The sequence below is a fragment of the Plectropomus leopardus genome, chromosome 18 (assembly GCF_026936395.1).
Source record: "Plectropomus leopardus strain MGB_pleo_1.0 chromosome 18, ASM2693639v1, whole genome shotgun sequence".
In the NCBI taxonomy this organism is placed as follows: Eukaryota; Metazoa; Chordata; class Actinopteri; order Perciformes; family Serranidae; genus Plectropomus; species Plectropomus leopardus.
Window position 1 is genome coordinate 1,089,038 of NC_142193.1, and position 27,106 is coordinate 1,116,143.

The window sequence follows — 27,106 nt, forward strand, 5'->3', positions numbered from 1 at the left end:
TTACATCTGTTATTTCATGACATACCATTTTTGATGTTGCACAGGTTATTGCCTCAAGTTTACATTTCATTATTCTAATTATAATAAAAGGTTCTGTTTTAACTAAAGAGGTAAAACAATACTACAGAATTAGATACTCTGTAAAGCATCTACAAACATTATTTAGATAGTTAAAATGTTGTCAATGGTTATTGATTGTATGGAGTAAAACTAATTTGGCCCTTTTAAATGTTTTATAGGTGAGCTACATAAAGAGTACATGTTTGTGTCCTGATTGTGTGATTATCATTTTAAACACATATATGAACAGAAAGTCAATGTTGACATGCAACTTTGAGCCAAAGATAAATGTAGTGGGTTATTGTTGTTTTGCAACTTTTGTAACCTATTAAAAATTTAATGAAGGGCAAACATGTATGTATACCTTACAAAGTGCTTAGAAAGACATTATTTATTAAGTGACTCAAAAGATTTAAATAGCTTAACTGCAACTTTATAATGGTCTTCCAAATAGTATTTCAAGATCTGCTACATGGTATTTGTTAACAGTTTAACAGTTTATTACCATTAGCAGTTGCAACTTTATAAAACCATCCAAACAATGTTTATAAACAGTTTTCAAACAAACTATTAATAGTTAACAAAGTGTTATAAATATTTGGTCTATCTATCCAAGAGATATTTATATTGTATAATTTACTTTTTGTTTTTTACAAAAGGTTTACAAATTAGTTAGAAACCATTAATACTTAGTTTATGTATTTATACAAGACTGTATAAGTCTTGGTATTTGACTAATAAAATAACAATCTATAACATTACTTATAATGGGTAAAGTTAATTAGTTATCATTTCTTCATTGGTTATCAAGGAGTATTGACAAGTATAATTAACAGTCAGTTAACAAATTATTAATGATGCCTATATTACAGTAATGCCAGCTTCAGAAAGATGATACCGACGTAAAATTACCACATTTATGGAGTAAGATGCATCCTAAAAGAGGCTGAGTATTCATGTGTGTGAAAAAAAATGTTATTCATCTCTGTATGATCTATGTACATTTGATTCAATGGCTTTGTGCATTCTTTAGAAAGCAATCTGTCTTTATTACATTCACACACAGTTTTATAGATATATTTTTATATTTACTTGGCCTTCAGTTGATGAAGTGGACAAAAATATGTAATTTCTTCTACACTGAAGAGGTGGAGTGACCAGCACCCATATGATTCTCAGATCCTAACTTTGAGTGTTGAACAGTGGAGACTGCTGCCACTAAGTGAGTGACCTGCAGTGGGTGAGGGGTTTGATTCTCTGCAAGTCAGCCTGTGAAAATCTGTCAGGCCTTGATTCCCTGCAGTGCGAGGGATGGTTTCTTCTAGCTGACGATGGTGTTCGTTATGGGCGTGAGGACATTACACATTGGGCTTCAGGGTTGCTTACTTCTCATATCCTAGATGTTGTATCTGACTGAAACATGGCTTTTCCTCTTTCCTGTGTTAAACAAGTGGATGTTGGTGAATAATGTTAAACTGTAAAGAGTAGAAATACAAGCAGAATTCCACATTTTGTAGTCAGTGCGCAATTGACTACAAGCTATTCAAAATAAGGTGTTAAACGTGTTTTTCACATGAAGAAACATCTGCTGGAAGTGACATAATAACCACATGTATGTAATATCCACTGAAATAATTGAAAGGTAATTATGTATTAAGTGGCCCTCTAAAGCAGTAGGGCATCTTGGCTCTCAGTGGCTCTGTTTGTCTGAATTTTTTTAAGCAATGGCCATCAGAAACACATTAACATTAGTTAAACTTTAAGTGCTAAAAAGAGTTGTTTCAGTTGACAACACTGGAATGTAAAGACCTGTAAAGCTGAGTGTCAATGTAAGCTTATTTTTAGCAATCTCACATGCCTTCATGCACACTCTCTGTGCCGCTTAGTGACAATGCTGTATACCAGCCCTGTATTTGCCAACTAATTTACAACTCTATGTGTTACCAACTATAGTTTTCAAAAACAACAAAAAAATAGATATAACAATAATAAAAACTTAGTTCTTGGTTGCACAAACCTCTTTGAATGGGGTCAACAGAAGATAACTAGTGAAGGCCCATTCATAGATGTATCCTGCTGTGATGGTTTTTGAGATGAGGTGTTGGTGGCTCATCACCATTTCAATGCCCATCAAAAACACTAACATACCAGTTAAACTTTAAGTGCTAAAGAAAGGTTTTAGTGCACAATACTGGAATTTAAAGTCCTGTAAAGCTGAGTGTCATTGTGAACTTATCGTATTATTATATTATTTATTATGTGCCTTTCACTTCATGCACACTCTTTGTGCACTGTGACAATGCTACATGCCAGTGTGTGTAGTATATGTTATAGACTGTAGTCATTAAAAAACAAACATCTTTGAATGGGGTCTAGATTAGATAATGCTAAAATACACTTACAAACACAGGTGTTTCATCCATCACTAAAAACTATTCATTTTTGAACACAATGGAACACATTACAAAACAAGATATTTGGTGTTCAAATCCATTACCTATCATAATAGCATGAAAAGGAGCCTTGAGAAATACATAAAAGAGACAAGGCTAAAACCAAAAATGAATAATATGACCTTTGACCCATAAAGCTGCACTGCATTAAATACCAACATGACTGAAGGATATCACAAAATGAGCTCGAGGGACACTAAAACCACTGACAGTGGACACAGTTTATCACTGTATCTATAAATGCAAATTAAGACTTAACTATGCAAAGTGAAAGCCAGATATCAGCAAAATCCAGAAACACTGCCAACTTCCATGGGACCTGAGCTCATCTGTCACGTCACAGTGAATATTAAGACAAGTTATAATTGTGTTCATTATAGCCTTTATTTTAAAAAGCTACAATGGCAACATTTCTGGTGCCAATTTACTAAACAATGAGAAGCTTTACTGAATAGATACATTTTGTATTAGATATTTTTCTCTTTACAAAATGCCTTTCTATTTCTTTTTCATTAATCTATGGTGGAGTGTGAATATCACTCTGTCCTATCAAAGGGAACTTGTGTCATTATGTACAGCCAATAACTTGGGACCACAGTGGCTTTTATTCTATACGTGTGGCCCTTTTTCTGTAATGTTGATCAACAAGAAAATGCATTCTTATGCATATAAATTGAAAAGCTTACACACATACATTGTAAAGAGATCCTGTGCATAATAACTCTTAATAGAATTTCAGTAAAAGTCTGATAATAAATCTATTTTTATGATTAATCAGCAAATACTGTTGCTGACCTTTATATCGTTTTGGTCCTTTCTGAAACCCTTCATTGTAAAGGTGAACATCTAAAGTAGGAATTCCAGTATGTTTTCCATGGCCAAGGGATCAGCCAGTATGTGTGATATCTCTGATCTAGACACTAGAAGAAGTCTCAGACTTGTAATGTCATGAAGTATAAAGTCTGGAGCTGCTCCTTCTGCTCATCGAGAGCCTAATTTTGGGGACCAACAGAATGTTTGTTATCCCATAAACCCAAATGAACTTTATTATATTGGTGTTGTCAGTTCTGTAACAGAAAATGTTCCCATATACTTATAACATTGTTCTGGCTGTTCTCAGTGTCATCTAGAAAATCTTTCACAATTTCATATCAATGGAGCAACTCTACACTTTATATCACATGACATCACAAGCACTCCAGTTTTTGGATATAGGAGCGAGTTGCCCATGTTTACTAATGTTTTAGACTGCCTTAGATCATAGAAATAATATGTATGTATTTTAGAAATGGGCATAATTTCCCATTAATACAGTATCAAGCCATAAAAAGGTTAAGCCAGCCACTAAAGTTGAGCCTTTATATTCTGTTACACAAACATACTAACAAATCATATTTGAAGAAGAAATGTAACATTATTCACAAGTATTATTAAATATGTTTGTATGTGCTTTACATGGTTGAGTGTGAATGTCACTCCGTGCTATCTGAGAAGGAACTTGTGACATTATGTACCAACCAACAGTGGACTCATGTCATTATATCCTACTCAAGGGTGGACCTTCTTCTGTAATGTGCACCAACAAACAAGTTGCATTTCTTTAAGTACAGACTGAGAACACAAGTATATTGAAAACTTGATTGACATTCACTACTTGTGAAAACTGGTCAGGTAAGTATTTGAACAATTTTAAAAGGTCAAGTCAAGTTTGATGTTACATAATTTTAATTTAAAACTCCTTTTTTAGTTTTTTTCTTACAAAAGGAAATGGAGTGTGGACATTTTTTTTCTTTTTAGAGTGCAAAAGTTCAAGAGTACAAACAGAAGTCGACTTATGAAGGCCCATTCATAGATGTGTATCCTGTTGTGATGGTTTTGAGATGAGTTGTTGGTGGCTCATCACCATTTCAATGCCCATCAAAAACACTAACATACCAGTTAAACTTTAAGTGCTAAAGAAAGTTTCAGTTTACAATACTGGAATGTAAAGTCCTGTAAAGCTGAGTGTCATTGTGAACTTATCGTAACATTTATTATGTGCCTTTCACTTCACGCACACTCTCTGTGCACTGTGACAATGCTGCATGCCAGTGTGTGTAGTATGTGTTACAGACTGTAGTCATTAAAAAACAAACATCTTTGAATGGGGTCTAGATTAGATAATGCTAAAATACACTAACAAACACAGGTGTTTCATCCATCACTGAAAACTATTGTGAACACAAAAGATACATTACAAAACAAGATATTTGCTGTTCAAATCCATTAACTATCTGCCATAATAGCATGAAAAGATTTAGAGAACCTTGAGAAATCTCTGCATAAAAGGGACAAGGCTAAAACCAAAAATGAATGGCCATGACCTTTGACCCATAAAGCTGCACTGCATTAAATACCAACATGATATCACAAAAATGAGCTTGGGGACACTGAAAACCACTGACAGTGAACACAGTTCATCACTGCATCTATAAATGCAATTTAAGACTCTACTATGCTAAGTGAAAGCCAGATTCAACAAAATCCAGAAACGCCACTGACCTGAGCTCATCTGTCATGTCACAGTTTGATTTCTTTCTTTTGGAAACAAACGGCTTTTTAAGGATTAGTCACAGACTTGTGTTAAATCATTTTATAGTGATTAACTAATTAAAATAAATATATTATTTATTAAAATAAGTAATTATATTGCTGATCATTTTATGTATAATGTTACTCGTTTATAGATTTATTTTTCTGAATTTTTGGTGATACATTGGTAGTTACAATTGGTCTGGTCTAAATATACATATATATATATATATATATATATACATATATAAAACAAAGACAACAATAAAGTTATTAACAGTAAATAGTAAGATAAAACTGAATTCACAGGATTATGGGAGCCTTCTTTAAAAGATATACTTTGCTTTGGCAAGTATTATTTCTGTAATATTTATTATCACAAAAAATGTTGATATATTGCAAGCAATAAAGTTTACATACCCATTTTTAAAGATACAAATGAAGTTTTAGTGAAAAAGAAGCACTCTATAGGTGAGAGAACCAGGATAAACCAGTTTGACTGCAGTATATGGATGTCCCCCCTTTGATAGGCAGACGTCGCTCAAGGCTTCAGGTCCCCTCTTGGCAATTTCTTTAAAAAATTGTAAAAATCACATTTGCAGTAATATTGTGAAAGAAGACCTCAAAAGTAAATTTTCAATTCTAGTTTTGTATTTTTAAAATGACTGCTAATAAAGGTTCCCTCTTGGATAGTACACTTAGATAGTCCCCTATTATTCATGTTCGCATGTATGTGTGTGTGTGTGTGTGTGTGTGTGTGTGTGTGTGTGTGTGTGGCGTCTTGTACATATATTTCTTTGTTGTTTTGTGCCCTTTCCCTAAATTCAGACATTCTTGTGGATTCATCACTGCAGCACAGGAGAAAGTTATCATGACTTATTTCTACATCTCAGCAGCAGTTGGAATCATGGCATGGATAATTGATAAGTTGATGTGGTTAGAGCTGATCGGATTGATTGACAAGAGAAGCTGCTGCAGAATGAGTGCGCCTGGCATTCTGCTGCTTCATCTGTGACAACATCAACTCTGCGCCCCATAACCATGGTGCTGTGATGAACAGTGTTTACTGACAATGGTTTTCAAAGTGTTCCTTTGCCCATGTGGCAATATCCTTTATACAGTCATGCTGGTTTTTTATGTAGTGCAGCCTGAGGGGTCAAAGGTCACAGGCTTTAAATGCTAGTTTTCAGCTTTGCCCCTTGCATGCAGAGATTTCTCTGGATTCTCTCTGTCTTTTTCTATTATAGATTGTAGATGATCAAATCCATTAATTCTTTGCAATTGCGCTTTGAGAAATGTTATTGAACTGTTGACTTGACTGTTTGCCCACATAGTTTTTCACAAAGTGGTGAACCTCGCTCAAATCTTGCCTGTGAATGACTGAGGATGACCCTTTCATATCAGGATACTATCGCCTGTTTCCAGTTACCCTGTTTACCTGTGGGAGGTTTCAAGCAGGTGCTTTGTTTTTTTTAAACAATTCAAAAACTTTCCCAGTCTTTTTTTGCAGACAAAAGAAGTTGTTGTTAAGTAAAGTATAATCAATTTCATGCATTTATTGGCTCGTATATGGCACATCATAAGTGATTAATGCATACCATTCACAACTTTGAAAACACATTTAGAAGACTGAATTCTGACAATGTGTCAGAGAGGGTTTTTAGTCACAGAGTTAGATTTCACAAAGACTGGGGATCTTGCAGCGTCAGAGGTGGACAGAAACTATTGCAGCCCTTGAAATCTGCAGTGAGTATGTTATATGCTCTAGCTAGCTAACCACTGTCCCCAAATCAAAAAGGCTATCTGCAAGCTAAGTTAGCCACTGGGATGTTTGCTAGTAGCCTGCAAGCTAAACCTACGTTTTAACTGAAGCTAGCTAGCGCCACTCATATACATGGATACATGATACAATTTTTGAAGCTGGCAATTTTAAGTTCAAACATATAGTTAGCTTGCAGGCTAATACCAAACAATCTAGTAGCTAACTTTAGCTCATAGGTAGACCCTACAGTGGTTAGCTGGCTAGCTTACAGCAGTTGTGTCCCAATTCAGGGTCTGCATCCTTCGGAGGCTGCATTCGAAGGCTGTCCCATTTGGTCACAATTCGAAGGCTCCTCTTTACGCAGCCCACAAATGCAGCCTTCTTTTCCCTCTTTTTGGCGGACACATCGTTACTATCCTTCGCAGCCTTCCACTTCCCAAGATTCCTTTTGCACCCGCGATCTTCAAAAAGTAATTGTCATAATGGCGGCACAGAGCGGAGATCGGAGCGTTGATTTTACTTAATGTGGGTTTTTACTCATTTGAAAATCAAACGCCAGATATGTTAAACTTAGAGGGACATTAAAATCTCATAATTTCATTCATAATACGTGGCGTTAGTAATGCTAACACATAGCCACCTAGCATACTAGCTATGGGAATGTAGAGCCAGCTCGGTGCTGTAGCTCCGCTGTGCTGTCCGCAGCAGAGGAGAGCTCCGCCCGCTGAGCGAGGCTCTACTGACTGGAGAAAAATCAGCTTTCAACGCAGGCAGAGGCACTTGTCCTCCTCCTCCAGCAAAGTTTAAATTAAAAAAATATATATAAAAATAAAATAATTTCTCTCTCTCCCTCTCCCCCTCTCTTGGCCTCTCTCTCTGGCGAGCCTTGACAGCAGGAATCAACTGACGTGGGGGTAAGGGTGGGAACAGTCACCTCCGTAGATCGTGTAGGCCGTGTCCTCCGAAGGATGCAGACCCTGAATTGGAACACAGCTAGTATATAGCATACAGCATACCTAGCAGGGATTTCAGGAGCTGCAACAATCGCTGTCCACTTTTTTCTTCTCCACTCTAACACGGTACAAAATTGTTGATGTGTGAATAAGTGAGTAGAAATATTTATAATGCATTATAAGCCCCAGCATTCAACCTCTAGTTTATAACAAGTCAAGAACATCCATAAGACCCTTGCCACTTTATGTGGCCACGCTTGCAAGCATTATGTGTGTTTATGAGTGTATTCATAAAGCATTATAAATGTGTTATAATTCACTATGAATGCCTGCATTGTAGATGTGGTCTTAATAGAAAGTGTTGCCATTATTTCTTTCTAAACATAGTTTAGAAAATAAATAAATAAATAAATAAAATTGGTCCCCAAATCCTGCTACATATTTTGGTTTTGAAGGAATAACTGTTCAAAAAATGAATAATAAATTTACCTTGCACCAAATAACAAATGGTGCAATTTACATTATTTATCAATATTTTGCTGGCACTCAAGTTGTTGCTCAAACTATTGGCTGTACTTCAGCATTTTACAGTACAGAGTACACAACTGATAAAGAGACACCCGTGCCGCTCTCTCTATTGCTGCAACTCAGACCGAAATCCATCAATCATGAAACAGCAAAACTAGGCAGTGCTGATCGAATATCAAGATAATGTTACTTCACTGCCTATTTGTTACCCAAAGTGTTTTTAAAAATGTATATGAAGACCCTGTTTCGCCATAATGACAAGACTTGACAAGACTTGTGAACAGGAAGTGGGATCATACTGCTACCTGCAGTGAATACAGATACCGATAAAAAACCCACATCAAACAATCAAATTAAGCAGTGCTGATCAAATACAAAAAGATTATGTTACTGACTTGCATATCTCTCGCCTCAGTTGTTTTCAGAAATGTGTCAGAATTTACCCTTTAACTGGAATACAAGATTGTTTCTTGCCAGCTGGCCGCCATTGTTTTACACAGACCATTCCATATTACGTCAGGTGCGTAGCATTCTGGCAGTTGTAGGATTCCTACCTCTTGAGCAAAAGTGTCCTTTTACTCTAGTCATGTAGCATCATTTACAAAAAGTATTTGCGTCTTTCTACTGCAGAGACAGCCTAGTTTTAGGTGAGGGCCTTCTTTATGTATGTGAAATTTTTTTTTTAATAATCACTTCCTATTTTAAAAAAAGATGGTGTTATAATTTCTTTTTATAAAACTGAATGAAGTCGGAATTAGGCTTTCAAAGTAGGTCAAAATGGAGATTTGTCCATGTGGGATGCATGGTGTGAATCCCTGTGGTGGGTCTACATTGTGAGTACAAACCAGTGTGGTACACTTAACTCCACACCTTGTGTCCTGTGTGTTTCTGGCCTCAGGCTGCCACTAATTGTGCTGCATCTCCTCTGCCGTCCAGCCCTGCAGGTCTCAGGCAGCCTGTCTGGCAGCAGCAGCACAGTTTAAACAGAGCCACCGGGATCTGACAGGGAGATCTGAATGCCCGAGTTTGTGTTGCAAGTAGCACCAATGTAGAGCTGGGTGACATGCACCAAAGAGGAGGCAGTGGTGGAGGAGGTATTTGATCTTTTACTTAACCCTTTTAAACCTGGATTAACATCATTTTTCTTGTGCCACTTTCTGATGCCTTTCACAAGTATTTTAACTTTTGAACACTGAGAAAATTGGTGCTTGCAAAAACTTTGGAAGAAATAGTTATGAGCAACTTGGTCAGAAATGTCCTGCAAATTGCAAGAAATTAGTAGATTTATACATTTATTTTTTTTAAAAAAAGGTAGGGAAAGTGTCCAGAAAACACCATATTTATAATTATCAAAGTTCTATGTTGAAAATTATGTTGCAAAATTCTAATTGTTATAATTTTTTATAAGCACGTTTTCACATTTCCTTCTTTGTTTTCTTTTCCTTCTTTTTGTGGTTATTTGCAGGTAATTCTTTGTACTTCTCACTAATTTCTTGCTAATTTTTTTTCTCAAGTTGCTCATTGCCTTCTTCCCATGCTTTGAAGGAAATCAAGCCAGTTTGCACAGGTTTCAAGGGGCTAAGTAAAAGTACAAATACCACACAGTAAAAATACTGTGGTACAATTAAAAATCCTGAATTGAAAGTCTTACTGTATAATCAGGAAAATTTACTTTAATAATTGGATTAATATTACTGCTGCAATACAATAAATACGATACAAAAACAGGATGTTGAAGGTGCTAGTGAGACACACAGGTAAGACTTTTCAGAGCTCCTGTTGAGCTCCTTAAGGCTTACATATTTAAACAATATTTACATTTTAAATCTCACGTAAAATACTCAAAATCTATCATTAGTAGGCTAAAGTGTGGTTAAATATCGGTAAAATCAATGTAGGTGATGTGTGCAAATGTGATGGTCTCGCCAATGTAAGACATAACACAGACCTAAAAGAGTTCACGGTGCACTGATGTAGCTCAACTTGTACCTGTGGAAGGATCATCAACCATCAACATTGCATCCATCAAAGCAGATATCCTCTCCTCCTTTAAAAAGAAAGACATATCTTCTGTAATAAGAGCAGAGTTGAAGAGCGCATAAGAGGATAACTTTGCAACTTTAAAAAAAAGGAAATAAAGCCACTGACATCGAAAAAGAAAGCAACTGCAGTTCATGCAGAACTGATGATGTAGAAGCTAATTTTAAAGCTAGTAAGAAAGGCCAGTCAGCATGGTCGGACAAAATAGTATCTGTACAAAATACGATAACAGACCTCAAGAGGCAAGTGGAAGATTTAAAGTGTGAGAACATGGAGGGGAGGATGAAAAGATCTAACATATGAATAATGGGGGTGCTGGGTAATGAGCTCTCCTAACGCAGTCTCCAAACTTTTTTTCAGTTTTCCAGACAAGGTTGGACAAAGATGTAGAGATTGAGCGCTCACACTGCAGAGACTAGATGCGTGTAATTGTTGCAGAAGTACACAATAGCCTCTTTTACACTGCCTCTTCAAGGTGGGAATTTTACGCCATTATGCAGTCATTCTGTGTAAAAGGTATAATCATAGAATGCGGGGACAGAGCTGTCTCGCCTTTAATCCATCTCGGAAGGTAGTAACAGCGCTGAAATGGGGTCTGTATAAACAGGACAGGGTCATGTGCTGCATAGGTGTGCTGTTTTTAAGACATGCAATGCATGCAACCCCACGATGAAGATTTTAAAAGCAGTTAACGGACACCTAAAAGAGGAGGAACAGCAGCCAAAAATGTCTGCTTAACAGGAAAACAGTGAGGTCCAGGAGCTCCTTATCTTCCGAGCAGAGGACGAGACCAGCCATTATATAACAGAGACACTACATAATTATTATTGACATGCTATGACATTGTTATTGTTTTAAAAACACAACCAATGCCCGTTATATGTCACACTAAAGGCTGATGCTGTTGTGTCACACCTTTCATGCCTCTTTTGATTCTGCAATGCAAGCATGCTATCTAAAGTCACACAATGAGGCTGAATGATGTCACTGGTGTTTAGTTCTGTGTAAAAATGCAAAGGTGGCATAAAGCAGGGACATCGTAGCAGGTCTATAGCGCAATCCCTGTGTAAAAAGGGCTAATGATGGAGATGACATGTACATCCTGAGGAAAGCCTGTGACCATGGTGGCCATTTCAAGTACAACAGTAATTCAGCTGCTATTTTACTGGACTACACAACGAACATCGTACAGCCAGAACGGCTTTAACCAACATTAGAAAGATGACGTTAGAAGAACAGGAGTTATGGAATACTCTCCCATGCCAGAATCTGCATCTGGTCAATTCAATTTCAACCTCTGAGAATTGACTAAAATATCCTTAATTTACACAAGAAATTACACAAAAGAATGTTTACATACAAATAACCAATAACCTTCCAAAGATTAGTTCATAGAGACAATCTGAGCATTTTATTTTTCATTATCATCTAGGCTATGTCTATCGCCTGAAAAGAATACTGAGCACAATGTGCAATACCCCAGTGGTTGCCTGTGTGTTTGTGTGCTTCGGAGCTAGTTGTGTACGTTTGCACTCATGCATGTGCTCTGTGTGAGTATTTGAGGAAATGTGTTTGCTTCTGTGTGTGTGTGTGAAGGTGGTCTACTAGATATATGTATGCATACATAATAATAATGCTTTATTTATATGGCACTTTCTAAAACAGTTAAAAAGCGCACATTTAGATAAAATAAACACATAAAAATTCAAGTACATACACATGCATAAAAACATACATACATATACATAAGGATTATACATAGGTAAGTGTTACTTGTGGCATACAGGGTAAATTCTATAAAAAGGTTAACCTATACAAATGACTTGTCAGGAGCCGCTTAAAGCAAGGCACAGATTCAGCAATTCTGATTACAAAGGCATGGCTACTCCAGAGTTTGGGAGCAACAACTGCAGAAGCTAAATCACCTCTGGATTTAAAATATCCATCCATCCATCCATCCATTTTCTTCCGCTTATCCGGGGTCGGGTCGCGAGGGCAGCAGCCTAAGCAGGGAAGCCCAGACTTCCCTCTCCCCGGCCACTCTTCCCGGGGGACCCCGAGGCGTTCCCAGGCCAGCTTTGAGACATAATCTCTCCTGGTGTCCTGGGTCTTCCCCGGGGCCTCCTACCGGTGGGACGTGCCCTGAACATCTCACCAGGGAGGCGTCCTGGAGGCATCCTAATTAGATGCCCGAGCCACCTCATCTGGCTCTTCTCAACGTGGAGGAGCAGTGGCTCTACTCCGAGCTCCTCCCGAATGACCGAGCTTCTCACCCTATCTCTTAGGGAGAGCCCAGCCACCCTACGGAGGAAACTCATTTCAGCTGCTTGTACCTGCGATCTTGTTCTTTCGGTCACTACCCAAAGCTCGTGACCATAGGTGAGGGTAGGAACAAAGATCGACCGGTAAATCGAGAGCTTTGCCTTTCGGCTCAGCTCCCTCTTCACCACGACAGATCGGTGCAGAGTCCGCATTACTGCAGATGCTGCACCAATCCGCCTGTAGATCTCCCACTCCATCCTTCCCTCACTCGTGAACAAGACCTCGAGGTACTTAAACTCCTCCACTTGGGGCAGGACTTCGTCCCCGATCCAGAGGGGGCACTCCACCCTTTTCCGGCTGAGAACCATGGCCTCAGATTTGGAGGTGCTGATTCTCATCCCGGCCGCTTCACACTCGGCTGCGAACTGATCCAATGAGAGCTGAAGGTCACGGCCTGATGAAGCCAACAGGACCACATCATCTGCAAAGAGCAGAGACCCAATCCTGAGGTCACCAAACCAGACCCCCTCAACACCCTGGCTGCGCCTAGAAATTCTGTCCATAAAAGTTATGAACAGAATCGGTGACAAAGGGCAGCCCTGGCGGAGTCCAACCCTCACCGGAAATGAGTTTGACTTACTGCCGGCAATGCGGGCCAAGCTCTGGCACCGGTCATACGGGGAACAGACAGCCCGTATTAGGGGGTCCAAAACCCCATATTCCTGGAGAACCCCCCACAGGAATCCCCGAGGGACACAGTCGAATGCCTTCTCCAAGTCCACAAAGCATATGTGGACTGGTTGGGCAAAGTCCCATGCACCCTCAAGGACCCTGCCAAGGGTCCAGAGCTGGTCCACAGTTCCACGACCGGGGCAAAAACCGCATTGCTCCTCCTGAATCCAGGGTTCGACTATCCGGTGGACTCTCCTCTCTAGTACCCCCGAATAGACCTTACCAGGGAGGCTGAGGAGTGTGATCCCCCTGTAGTTGGAACACACCCTCTGGTCCCCCTTCTTAAAAAGAGGGACCACCACCCCAATCTGCCAGTCCAAAGGCACTGCCCCCGATGTCCACGCAATGTTGTAGAGTCGTGTCAGCCACGACAGCCCCACAACATCCAGGGCCTTGAGGAACCCTGGGTACCCAACGATACGACTACAAAGTCGATCGTTGAACTGCGGCCTAGGGTGTCCTGATGCCAAGTGCGCATATGGACACCCTTATGCTTGAACATGGTGTTCGCTATGGACAATCTGTGGCGAGCACAGAAGTCCAATAACAAAACACCACTGGGGTTCAGATCGGGGGGGTCATTCTTCCCGATCATGCCCCTCCAGGTCTCACTGTCATTGCCAACATGAGCGTTGAAGTCCCCCAGCAGAACAAGGGAGTCCCCACAAGGAGCACTCTCCAGCACCCCCTCTAAGGACTCCAAAAAGGGTGGATACTCTGAACTGCCGTTTGGACCATAGGCACAAACAATAGTCAGGATCCGTCCCCCAACTCGAAGGCGGAGGGAGGCTACCCTCTCATTCACCAGGGTAAACTCCAACGTACATGCACCGAGCCTGGGGGCAATAAGTATTGCCACCCCTGTCTGGCGCCTCTCACCAGTGGCAACTCCAGAGTGGAAGAGAGTCCATCCCCTCTCAAGAAGACTGGTTCTGGAGCCCACGCTGTGCGTCGAGGTGAGGCCGACTATATCTAGTTGGAACTTCTCAACCTCGCGCACCAGCTCAGGCTCCTTCCCCGACGAAGAGGTGACATTCCACGTCCCCAGAGCTAGCTTCTGCAGCCGAGGATTGGACTGCCAAGGTCCCCGCCTTCGGCTGCCGCCCAACTCACACTGCACCTGACCCCTATAGCCCCTCCCATGGGTGGTGAGCCCATGGGCAGGAGGTCCCATGTCACCTCTTCGGGCTGTGCCTGGCCGGGCCCCATTTGTTGTCTTCATCATAAGGGTCTTGTGAGCTACACTTTGTCTGGTCCCTCCCCTAGGACCTGTTTGCCATGGGTGACCCTACCAGGGGGATAAAGCCCCTGACAACTGATCACTAGGATCACTGGGACACGCAAACCCCTCCACCACAATAAGGTGGTAGCTCAGGGAAATAGAAAATAGAAATGGGGAATAGATAGGAGGCCTTGATATGATGATAGAAGTGGCTGACCAGTAAAAAAAAGGGGGGGCTCTGCAATATATTCAGGGACCAGGCTATGCAAGGCCTTGCAAGTGATAAGCAAAATTTTAAAATCAATTCTGTGTTAAACTGGCAGCTAATAAAGAGAGAGGTAAGAGTTGGTGTTATGTGGCGCTGATGACCATGGAAGACTGTATAATACAAGTGAAGAGTGAGAAATTATGCACTAAAAGTTTTTTGCTGATAGTATTGGTTTGATTTTGTGATATTTCTTGACTGGAGGAGAATGTCTGAATTAGTTTTGTAATATGAGATTTTAAGTTCAGATTTTGGTCACACAGGACACCAAGATTTTTTTAGGCTGTTTTTATATTGCTAACGAGGGAGCCAATATATTGATTGACCTCCTTACTAAAGCCATCAGTGCTGATCCCAAGGACCTCAGTTTTGTCAGAATTTAGAAGAAGAAAATTCAACATCCAATTTGTAATAGGAGCTATGCAGTCACATGTAGTGTGGTAGGGTGGTTGAGATTAATAGTTTCAACAAAGAAGTAAAGCTGCATGTCATCCACATAAGATAAGAGATACCACTAGTGGGGTTAAGAAGATTGCCCACAGGCAGCACATCTCTGACGTACTGTGGGTAAGCGTGTGACCTCATTTCCGATGCATCTTTGTCTGTGCCTCTGGTAGCATCTCTGAGCTGCTCCTATGAGCGACTCCCAGCTAATCTTTTAACTTGTTCCTTCGACTGCTTTTTATTTGTCTGTGACCGAAAACTCACATAAGTTTTATTTAATCACTCACAGCTGTTTTCTCCTCTCAGCGGTTTTTCCTGTTTATTCACACAGCCGCTCACTCACTGTTAGCCCGTTAGCTACTTTAGCATTAGCTCTGGTTAGTGATGGCTTCTCCCTGCTCCTCTCCCTCTTCTGCTCTCTCCTGCTCAGTGTGTCAGATGTTTAGTTACTCCTCTGCCTCCTTTAGTTATAGTGTTACCTGTAACAAGTGTAGTTTATTTGCTGCACTGGAGGCGAGGCTTAGCGATCTGGAAGCGCTGCTCCGCACCGTGGATAATCCCTCATTAGCTGCGATAGTTAGCGAGCCCCCTGTAGCCGGTGTGGACCAACATAGCATAGCCTCTGCTAGCCATCCCCCGGCAACCCCCGTGCAGCCGGGAGGCTGGGTGACTGTCCGAGCGAAGCATAGTAAGCCGAAGCCCACGGTACACCTCCCACCCCCCCTTCACGTTTCATATAAGTACTCCTCGCTCAGTGACACACTGGCCGAGGACACAACCCTGGTCATTGGTAGCTCTATTTTGCGAAACATGAAGTTAGTGACACTAGCAGCCATAGTCAAATGTATCCCTGGGGCCAGAGCGAACGACGTCGAGTCAAATTTGAAGCTGCTGGCTAAACGTAAATACAGTAAGATTGTTATTCACGTCAGCAGCAATGACACCCGGTTATGCCAATCGGAGGTCACTAAAATTAACATAGAGTCAGTGTGTGAATACGCAAAGACGATGTCAGACACCGTAATCTTCTCTGGACCCCTCCCCAATGTGACCAGTGATGACATGTTTAGCCTCATGTCATCACTCAACCGCTGATTGTTGTGGTGGTGTCCAGAAAATGATGTGGGCTTCGTTAATAATTGGCACTCCTTTTTGGGGGAAACGTAGTCTTATCCGAAGGGATGGCATCCATCCCACTTTGGATGGAGCCACTCTACTCTCTAGGAATCTGGCCGAGTTTATTAGAGGCCCAAAGCCATGACATCCCAGAGTTGGGACCAGGTTGCAGAGTCGCAGTCTTACACGCTTCTCTGAGCTTCCTCTAGCACAGTCACACACCCATAATGTAAATGTTATAAAAATGGTGTCTGTCCCCCGACCACTTCATTTGTTTAAAGCTAAAATAAACAAAAGGGGATTTGTACAAGAAAATCTCATAAAAATCAACTCATCTCCTATCAAACAGCATCATAACAGGAGAATTAAATACGGACTCTTCAATGTTAGATCCTTATCAACCAAGGCTCATTTAGTCACTGATTTAATATTGGATAACCTTTGATTTATTATGCCTCACTGAGACCTGGCTTTATCCTGATGAGTACGTTAGCCTGAATGAATCTACTCCTCTTGGTCATACAAATAGTCACGTTGCACGGGACACTGGCCGAGGAGGGGGAGTCGCTGCTATTTTTGATTCAAGCTTAGCAATTCACAGTAAGGCTAAGCTAAACTATAGTTCATTTGAAAGCCTTTTTCTTTGTCTTTCTCACCCATCCTGGAAAACTCTACAGCCAATTCTATTTGGCATAGCGTACCACGCCCCCGGCCCTTACTTTGAATTTCTATTTGAATTCTCTGAGCTTATATCAAGTTTAGTGCTTAAATCAGACAAAATTATTATCGTAGGGGATTTGAACATTCACATGGATATTAATAGTGATAGCCTTAGTTCTGCTTTCTCCATGCTTTTGGATTCAATTGGCTTCAGTCAGTGTGTACATAAACCCACCCACCACTACAATCACACCCTCGATCTAGTCCTCGCATACGGCATCGATATTGAAGATTTATTAGTCTTTCCTGAGATTCCTGTTTTGTCAGACCATTATTTCATAACTTTCAATTTTTTATTACTCGACTTCAAGTCTCTTAGTAAGAGTTACTTTTCTAGATGTCTATCTGATCTAGCATTGGCTAAATTTAAGAAACTGATTCCTTCTGCATTGACATCATTACCATGTCTTACAGCGACTGAGAATACTCCTACTAACTTAAGTCAATCTCAAATTGATTGTCTCGTTGATAATGCTACTGGCTCACTGCGATCAGCTCTCGACACTGTTGCACCCTTCAAGAAGAAAACAATGAAACAAAGAAAATTAGCTCCTTGGTTTAATGTCCAGATCCGCAAATTGAAACAAACGTCATGAAAATTTGAAAGACACTGGCGTTCAGCCAACCTGGAAGAGTCCCGTTTAGTCTGGCTGGACAGTCTTAAAGTGTATAAGAAGGCCCTCCGCCATGCCAGGGCAAACTATTACTTGTCATTAATTGAGGAAAACAAAAACAATCCCAGGTTTCCTTTTAGCACTGTAGCCAGGCTGACTCAGAGTCACAGCTCCATAGAGCCTTGTATTCCTTCTGCCCTAAGCAATGACGACTTTATGACTTTCTTTAATGATAAAATTCTAACTATTCGAGATAAGTATCCATCACCTCTTGCCCTTACCTGACTTGGCCCCGGACACAGATAGCCTGGATATGGCAGCAAGGCCTGAAATTTATTTAGACCGTTTCTCCCCCCATTGACCTTCATCGACTCTATACTTTGATTTCTGCATCTAAGCCATCAACATGCCTGCTAGACCCCATCCCAACTAAGCTCCTTAAGGAAGTTTTGCCCTTATTAGAAAACTTTTTCTTAGATATAATCAATGCGTCTTTATTAACAGGCTATGTACCTCAGTCTTTTAAAGTAGCTGTCATTAAACCTCTCCTAAAGAAGCCCACTCTTGATCCTGAGATTTTAGCTAACTATAGACCGATATCTAATCTCCCCTTTATTTCTAAAATCCTTGAGAGAGTGGTTGCTCATGAACTCTGTGACTTTCTCCAAGATAATAGTTTATTCGAGAACTTTCAGTCAGGCTTCAGAGTTCATCATAGTACAGAGACGGCACTTGCAAAAATTAATAACGACTTATTTATCGCTTCTGACACAGGTCTGGTCTCTGTTTTAATTCTATTAGATCTCAGTGCCGCATTTGACACCATTGACCATCAAATCTTACTGCACAGACTGGAAAACTTAATTGGCCTTAAAGGAACGTCACTAGCCTGGTTTAAGTCATACATACATACATACAGATCGTTTCCAATTTGTTAACATCAACGATCAACCCTCCGCACATACTAAGGTCTGCTTTGGAGTGCCACAAGGTTCGGTGCTTGGACCAATACTTTTTACTTTATATATGCTTCCTCTAGGCAACATAATTAGAAAACACTATAAATTTCCATTGTTATGCTGACAATACGCAATTATGTCTATCTATGAAACCAGATGAAAATGATCAGCTATCTAGACTTCAAACATGTCTTAAGGATGTAAAAGCCTGGATGAGCCGTAATTTCCTGATGTTGAATTCAGAAAAAACTGAAGTTATTGTTCTTGGCCCCAAACACCTCAGAAGCTCCTTTTCTAACAATGTAATTTCTCCAGATGGCAGTACCTTGGCCTCTAGCACTACTGTACGGAACCTCAAAGTTTTATTTGATCAAGATTTATCTTTTGCCTCCCATATAAAACAAACTTCAAGGACGGCTTTCTTTCACTTGCGTAACATCGCAAAAATTAGACATATCCTGTCCCAAACAGACGCTGAAAAATTAGTACATGCATTTGTCACCTCTAGGCTGGATTACTGTAACTCCCTATTATTTGGTTGCCCCAACAAATCTCTTAGGTCTCTCCAACTGGTGCAAAACGCCACTGCTCATGTTCTAACGGGAAGCAAGAAAAGGGATCATATTTCTCCTGTTTTAGCTTCTTTGCACTGGCTCCCTATGAAATCCAGGATTGAATTTAAAATCCTGCTCCTCTTTACTTACAAAGCTCTAAATGGTCAGGCTCCATCCTATCTGTCGTAGCTCATAGTTCCTTACCAACCCTCAAGATCACTGCGCTCTGAAAATGCAGGGTTACTTGTGGTTCCGAAAGTTTCCAAAAGTAGGATAGGAACCGGAGCCTTTAGCTACCACGCTCCTCTCCTATGGAACCATCTTCCAGTTTTGGTCAGGTAGGCAGACACCGTTTCAACTTTTAAGGATAGACTTAAGACCTTCCTCTTTGATAAAGTCAAGTCAAGTCAAGTCAATTTTATTTATAGAGCCCATTATCACAAAACATGGTTTGCCTCAGAGGGCTTTACAGTGTACGACATCCCTCTGCCCTTAGACCCTCACATCACCCAAGGAAAAACTCCCGAAAAAGAACCCCTGAAACGGGGGAAAAAAAAGGAAGAAACCTCAGGAAGAGCGGTAGAGGATGATGAGAGATCCCTCTTCCAGGGGTCTAAGGGCAGAGGGATGTCGTACACTGTAAAGCCTTCTAAGGCAAACCATGTTTTGTGATAATGGGCTCTATAAATAAAATTGAAAAATTAAAAATTGACATATAATGAGAACAAAATAGGTCCTAGGTGTGACCCCCGTGGGACCCCTCATGAGAACGGAGCAGATGAAGACACATAATTGTTCATGTAAAACTTGAATTGTCTATCAAACAGGTATAGGTAAAACCAGAGGCACCAACCCACTTCTGTAATCTATTAAGTAAAATGGTGTGATCAATGATATTGAATGCAGCAGATAAATCCATTAAAACTAAAATAGAATATGCTTTTATCAGCATGCAATAGAATGTTGTTGGTTACTTTCAGCAGAGCTGTTTTAAGAGCTGTGTTTCTGATGGAAGCAAGATTGAAATTTTTCAAAGATATTGTTTTTCCGGTTATGGTTAGTTGAATTAGGCCATTTAATTGGAGTACTGTTTTTGTTCCACTAAACCATGCTCGAGAGAGAATCCATTTACTGAGGGAAGTATGTCCCTTTTTTTAGGTGGTTAAAGTATGTTTTGCTGCTGCCCTGTCCACAGCAGGACATTGCTTAAGCTTCTGTGTTAGTGTTGTGAGACTGTACCTCATTTATCAGAGAAGTGGGGTGGCTGGAGTGTGACTTTTTTGTTTAAATAGAAATATATATAAAATCCTACCATTTTAAGTTGTATGTCCTTCACCTAAGCCAAAATTAAAAATACGAGTCCCTCTTCTTCCTCCCATTTTGCAGCACCCCTTCCCCCCTCATAAATAACAAACAGTCCCTATCCCTAACTGTAGTGCTGTAGTCTTGCACAAATAACGTCGCTCACATCACTCAACGTTACAGTTAGATGTTTATATTTTAATAGATTTTGCATTGTTCCAGTACTATTAAAGTAAATTAGTTGATTTACTGCCACAAAGTTAACATTTTACTTTAGTCTCTTAAATTTGCTCAAAGTGAGACACAGCGCTTTTTTAATGCTCTTTTCAAAACATTTCAGAGTCTGTGGCTTGGGACTTTCTACCAGGCTATGCACTGTGCAGCATGTGTCAAATGTATAGATTAACTGCTGTGGCTAATTTTGACATTTTATGGGTGCTTTTGGAGGTTATTGACGATGCTGATATTTTCAAATTGTATGTTTTAAACCAGAAGTTTAAAGCCAGAAATTTAGACATTTTAGAGAACACAATGAATTGCCTGCATTAGACAGGTAGCTTACTCTGTATTATGTATTTGAAATAACTGATATAACTTCAAATCAGTAAAGTCATTCATTAATTGTAATTTTTAATTTATTGTAAAACTTTGTTTAAAAAAATCCAATAAATCTACCTTCTACCCTCTAAACTGTACTATATTTATAAACACATGAATAGAACAAATGCATAATACAGAGTAAGCCAAACGTCTAATACAGGCAATTCATTGTGTTCTCTAAAATGTCTAAACTGAATAAAAATTAATCAAAATCAGCCCAACTGCAGTTAGAATATGCAGACTTCTGGTTTAAAACATATATTTTGAAAATATCAGAAATGAATTGAGCATCCTCAATAACCTCCAAAAGCACCCATAAAATGTCAAAATTAGCTTAGCAGTTCCTGATGCACTGTGATATATATTATGATACAATAATAATATTATTATTATATTTATATATACAATTATAAGTAAATAGTTGTTGTGAAACTCCTCACTTGCAAACACCTTTTTAATGTAATGTCAATATAAATAATTAATACAATAATAATATTATAATATATATACAATTATAATTAAATTGTTGTTATGAAACTCTTCACATGCAAACATCTTTTTAATCATAAGTTGTTTTCATCTATCAATAATCAGTTATATTCTATGCACATTTTGCTTTTTGGCCTCTTTTTTTTTTCTGAGACAAGCTGTCAGCATGGAAACTGGATTACAAGCATAATTCCTCTACACATAAGGGCAGGTTAGGAGGCACGGACCAGGTACTGGCGTACATTTTTGTCTAAGTGAGGCTGCTGTACGCAGCTATCCAAGGCCTGCTTGCGCATGCACGGAAAGGATCAGGCAGGCCGAACGGATCCGGTACTGACAACATCCGCACATTATGACGTGAAAAAAAAATTAATTAACATTTAAACGGTTGGCAATTTTTCAAACACTTAGTGTTTTTCTAAACGTTTAGAGTTGAAACATTTAGAAGTCACACTCCTAGATGGCACAAAATTACCTTCAACAGAGATATAATTATCCAGTTCCTCAAACTCTATCAGTCTCATTGAGGGTAGTCTTGGTCCCTTCTCTGTTGATACGAAGCGTATTGCCAGGTCTTTAGGAGTACTAAAGTATGATTTAAAGTATGATATGATTCAGATCTTAGCTTTGAACTGTAACTAATTTCTGGAATAAATCATAAGTTACTCTTTTGCCTTAAACTAGTTCTTAATTCTGCAGCTAGGTTTTTGACTGGTTTTTAACAGTCCAGGCTGCACTTCATTGGCTCCCTGTTTAAATTAATTTTTCAGATTTTACTGATCACTTTTAAAGCTGTCCCAGAAGAGAAACCCAGACCCAGACCCAGTGGCTACAAAGCAGATATGCTGACCCTATATGTGCCAACTTGCAGCCCAAAGCCAAGTTCAGACTACGTACATATGTTTGCTGGTTCCAACAGTCACTATAAGTGGGTTTCCATTACAGATTTGCATAAAACTTGAGGGATACTTCTGAAATGTCAATAAAACACAATTGTGAGATGACTGTGTTTCCGCTGAGTGATGTTCTGTGACTTCTCCTCTGGTGATAACATTCAAAGAAGCATGGCGACATTAGCAGCTTTATTTCTATTGCAGCCACCGTACTAGCCGTCATTATTTCCAATACAAGGCCACGAAGGCGTGTTATGGAGCCATAATGGAAATACAAGCCCCTTATACGTGGGGGCCCCCATGTATGGGGGATTTCTGGGAGGTGATAGTCCACGATTTCACAGAGGAATTGTGGATTCAAAGCTTCCAGATGACCCACTCAACTTTTATTGCTTGTATTGCTTTTTTGAATCACCTGAAATACCACCTCATGCGAGCGTGAAAACTTTTTGGTGAGCTTTTTCGAAAGTGACGTGTTTCCATTAGGCATATTTAATACTCACAATTTGAATTTGCGCAATTTGAGGATTAATGGAAACTCACCTAGTGTCAGATTAGGTGATTATGGAGTTAAAAAATCTTGTAAACACTTTGAAGGAGACATGACAGACTAAATGTTGGTCCATGATCAACAGTCTTTCACAATGTGTGATGTAATCAGTTTATTCTTGTCCTATTGTCATTTTCATTAATATTATTATTTCAGTCACTGTGGGTGGTTATGTCCTAGCATGAGCCCACTCTGTAGGACAGCCAGTAGGGCTATAACTAGTCTTACATAGTATAGTCTGACCCTTGCATTAGATTCTCAGGTGTGGCCTTTGTGGTCGTTTCAAAGCTGCAGTCCAGAAATCCAAAGGTGTCCATGTTCTACCTATCATGGCCCCTCAGCTTTGGAACCATCAGCCTGGGACAGCCAGACTCACAGAACCAGTCACTTCTTTTAAATCTCTTCCTAAAACCCATTTTTATAGACTTGCTTTGATGTGATGTCTTATTGTCTGTGTATTGCTTTTACTGTTTACATTCTTTTCAAGGATGCCCTATATTTGATTTTTTGCTGATATCTGATATTGATATCGATATATCCACTTTTTTCCCACCTGATGTTAGTGATGATCAAGCCTCTTCTGTAGTGGAATTAACATCATGTTCTGCACACTCTTATCATGATGACCAACCAGCAGATGGAGACATGAAATACAATGCTTTTAAGTCTGTGTAATATTCATTCATTTTGCAAAACAATAAAAACAAATTTAAGGTTGCTGTTTTGTACATGTTCACATTATCAATGAAAAAAAATATTGGTTTGTGGTATAAGCAAAAATTAGCATGTTGAGTGATTCCCTTATTTCATTTTAAAGCCAAAATCTGCCAGTACCCCTGACTTGCTGATATTATCGTGCATCCCTGATGATATTTTGCGTCTTTCATTTTTTGATCTCTTGTCTTTTATTTTGACTTAATCTCAACTTTGCCTAAAATTTCCTCCTGCTTACTGTGTGGCTTTCTATTGATATGTTGCATCCTAAGTGTCCAATAAAGTTATATACTAATATATACCAGATATACCAATAAAGTTATTATTGTTACTAATGTCCTCTACATGAGTGAACCCGTGTGCTTGAGAGTCTACAGATGAAAGCACTGGGTTATGATGTGTGAATTTTGATGCATGAATTGAGTCACATAAGTGGTTCTGGATCTGAATGGTGACTGATACTGCGTGTCTCCATGCAAACAGCCTGTTGACACCTACTGTAAATACTGTCAACCACACGCCTAATTTCACCAGTGAAATTACTGGTGATGGCTTACCTTGGCAGGTGTGTCATCATGGTGATTTTACAGGAAATTAAATTTAACTAAAAATACCTTAATCATAATAGCACTATAATAATGACATGGTATTTCTGTTAGTAATTATTGGTGACTTACTATGAGATGACATCACTTCAACAATTTAATTCATTTTTAATTTTCCATATTCTATATTTTTGTGTTCTCTCGTTTTGAAGAAGCCCAGTTGTTTCTTGGCAGCTTACCTGATGACGTGCAGATGAAATATGTTTGCAGAATCACAGATATATCCCAAACGACATGCATTCTTCGTTCAATTCATGCTCATTTGTTGCAGCTGTTGCGGGACGACACTTTGCGGGGTGTCACTTGTAGACGACGCGGCCTAACTTTGAACATTTTCCCCTCTTCTTTGATTCTTTGCTCCCCGTCGGCTGCTCTGAAGCCTCGCAGCAGATCCGTCCTCACAGCATCGCCCTCCTTCGCTTCCCGCTCAGCTGCTCGGGCAACATCTCGATGTTTTTACCCGTGACAAGCATCAACCATCTCTGTATCTATCCTCCCAGAAGACCTGTCAGCTGTGAAATCCCTTCATGGTGTATTTTATGTCTGTTCTTCCGTTTGCAGAGGGTGGATGTTTGCAGCGCACACTCGTCTGCAGCGGATCAGGCAACTTCACTGACGACGCACAGCGCACCGAGAGCGCACACACACCGACACATACTGACACACTCAACATATTCATGATGTTGTATGATGACACAATTTTATCTTTGTAAAGTCAAACAATCAAAAACGTGTCCCCTCAGCTGAAGAAGCCTGTAAATCAGCAGTAGTTTTATTGGGAAACCATGCAAAGTGCCTAAAATGTCACAAAGAATGAGAAAGTCATCCTTTGTATAGAGGAAACTTTACTAGAAGCCATAACATTGATATTTTATGCAACAACTGAAGCAAACACTGTCACGTTCAATACATTTATTTAAAAGTTAAAAGAAAAAAAAGCAATAAAATAAAAGCCCAGTGATGATGTCAGTGAATAAACTTGATATATAAATCGCTCGGGGCAGTGATTCATTTTTATTTCTAAAAACTACAACAGGGTCTTCCAGTGGCTCAGTGGATAGAGCGGCGTATATGACTATAATGTCCTTTTCGCAGCGGCTGCGGGTTCCACTCCAGCTCACAGCCCTTTGCTGCATGTCGTCCCCTCTCGTGCTGTGACTCTGTCCTATCCAATAAAGACAAAAATGCCACCAATTTTTTTAAAAATAATAATAATAATAAAAAGAAAGAATACAACATGGTCGCAAAGCAACCATCTGTGGCTGCAGCGTGTTGGATGCCGACGGCAGTGATAAATGCTGGCTGATACTGACCTACATAAAGACGCTGCACGGCCGCCTGTGGACGCGGTGCGACCTCTAGCGTCAGCTTAGGGTCACTTTATTTAAAAAATCAGCGTGACTGAGCCACATACTAAAGAATGAGCAGTGACGGCCAAAGTACACAACTCTATCACTTAAGTCAAAGTATAGATACTCCAGGTCAAATATTTCTCCATAACCAAGGAGAGTGTCTCAGACAAATTATTACTTTAGGCAAAGTACTGGAGTACTTGCTTTTAAATACTACTTAAGTATTCAAAGTACTTTTTTGACACATCAGGACTCCGAGGACTCCTGTATTTCTGCTGGGGATGTAAGTGTTTTAGCCTCATGAAGAAGTTCACATTATGCTGTTAGAAAATTAGCAATTAGATTTGTTTTATACTGGGGTCTAATATATTTAGACCCACAGTTCATTGCCTGGCGCTGGTTGTGAAACCATCACATGGTGATATAAAATAGTAACACTTCCTTTTACGGGTCTGTAACTTCCTAATCTTTTCCTGGGAAATTTCCTTGAAAGACCTTTGGGGCATTCTGTCAGGAATCTTTCACTTCCTCCCCTCGCTCCTTTCAATTTGAACTCATCCAGTGGCTCATTATGTTCTTCACACCTTCACCTTCGCACTGCACATTTTTGTTAGTAGTCTAATGGAAATTTCTTGCACCAAGTTTATGTTTCCTATGAACTTGTATGACTGAAATGTCATCTGTAGGCCTAGTGAATGAAATTCAACCTGGTGGCAAAGACTTGTACATAGGACATTTTGAGTAATAAGCTAATAATTCAGGCCTGCAAAACTTTTTTTTAATGGAATTTTGTTTGGGTAACTTAGAAAATTAAACTAAGAGTCCAAGTCAGTGTTTTTCAATCCAAAAATCCATGTGTTGCCATGGTGTAGTCATGCTATCTTTCATTATTAGCATTATTAACATAAATTATGTTTTTAAAAAAGGGTCAAAAACATTAAGTAGCCCTATTTTGGCTTTTTGTCAACTCAGAGTCTAAATCTATGTTGTGATGTCCAGAAATCCATCTTTTGTAAATCATGCAACCTTTTCTCATTAGCATTATCAGTGGGTGTGTAACGGCACACAAAACTCTAACAATTAGGTGTTAGCTGATATGCATGTCAGCAATGCTAAATATCACCAAAACTGCTATGACATCTTCCAAGATTCCAAAAACCCAATTCTGAGTCATGTAGGCCAAAGAAAATGAGGAGAAAGGTGGATGAGGTGAAATAATTGCAAGTTGATGTGAATATTTTGAAAGGAAATTGTACTTATGAATGCGGAGGGTTGTGACACTGTGTTGGGGTTAAGGAAATACATATATAAACACTGAAAATGGTTAAGAGATCAAAGATGAATGA

General features: G+C 39.6%; 1 protein-coding gene across 1 annotated transcript in view; it reads right to left on the minus strand.

Moving 5' to 3' along the window:
* Window positions 1-25,027, minus strand: part of LOC121956787 (carbonic anhydrase-related protein 10-like) — a 240,440-nt gene extending 215,413 nt beyond the window's left edge. The window contains exon 1 of the mRNA XM_042505171.2: window positions 24,588-25,027. Coding sequence (XP_042361105.1) covers window positions 24,588-24,648 — 61 coding nt within the window. The 5' untranslated portion in view covers window positions 24,649-25,027. The remainder of the gene's footprint in view (window positions 1-24,587) is intronic.
* Between the last annotated feature and the right edge of the window lie 2,079 nt (window positions 25,028-27,106).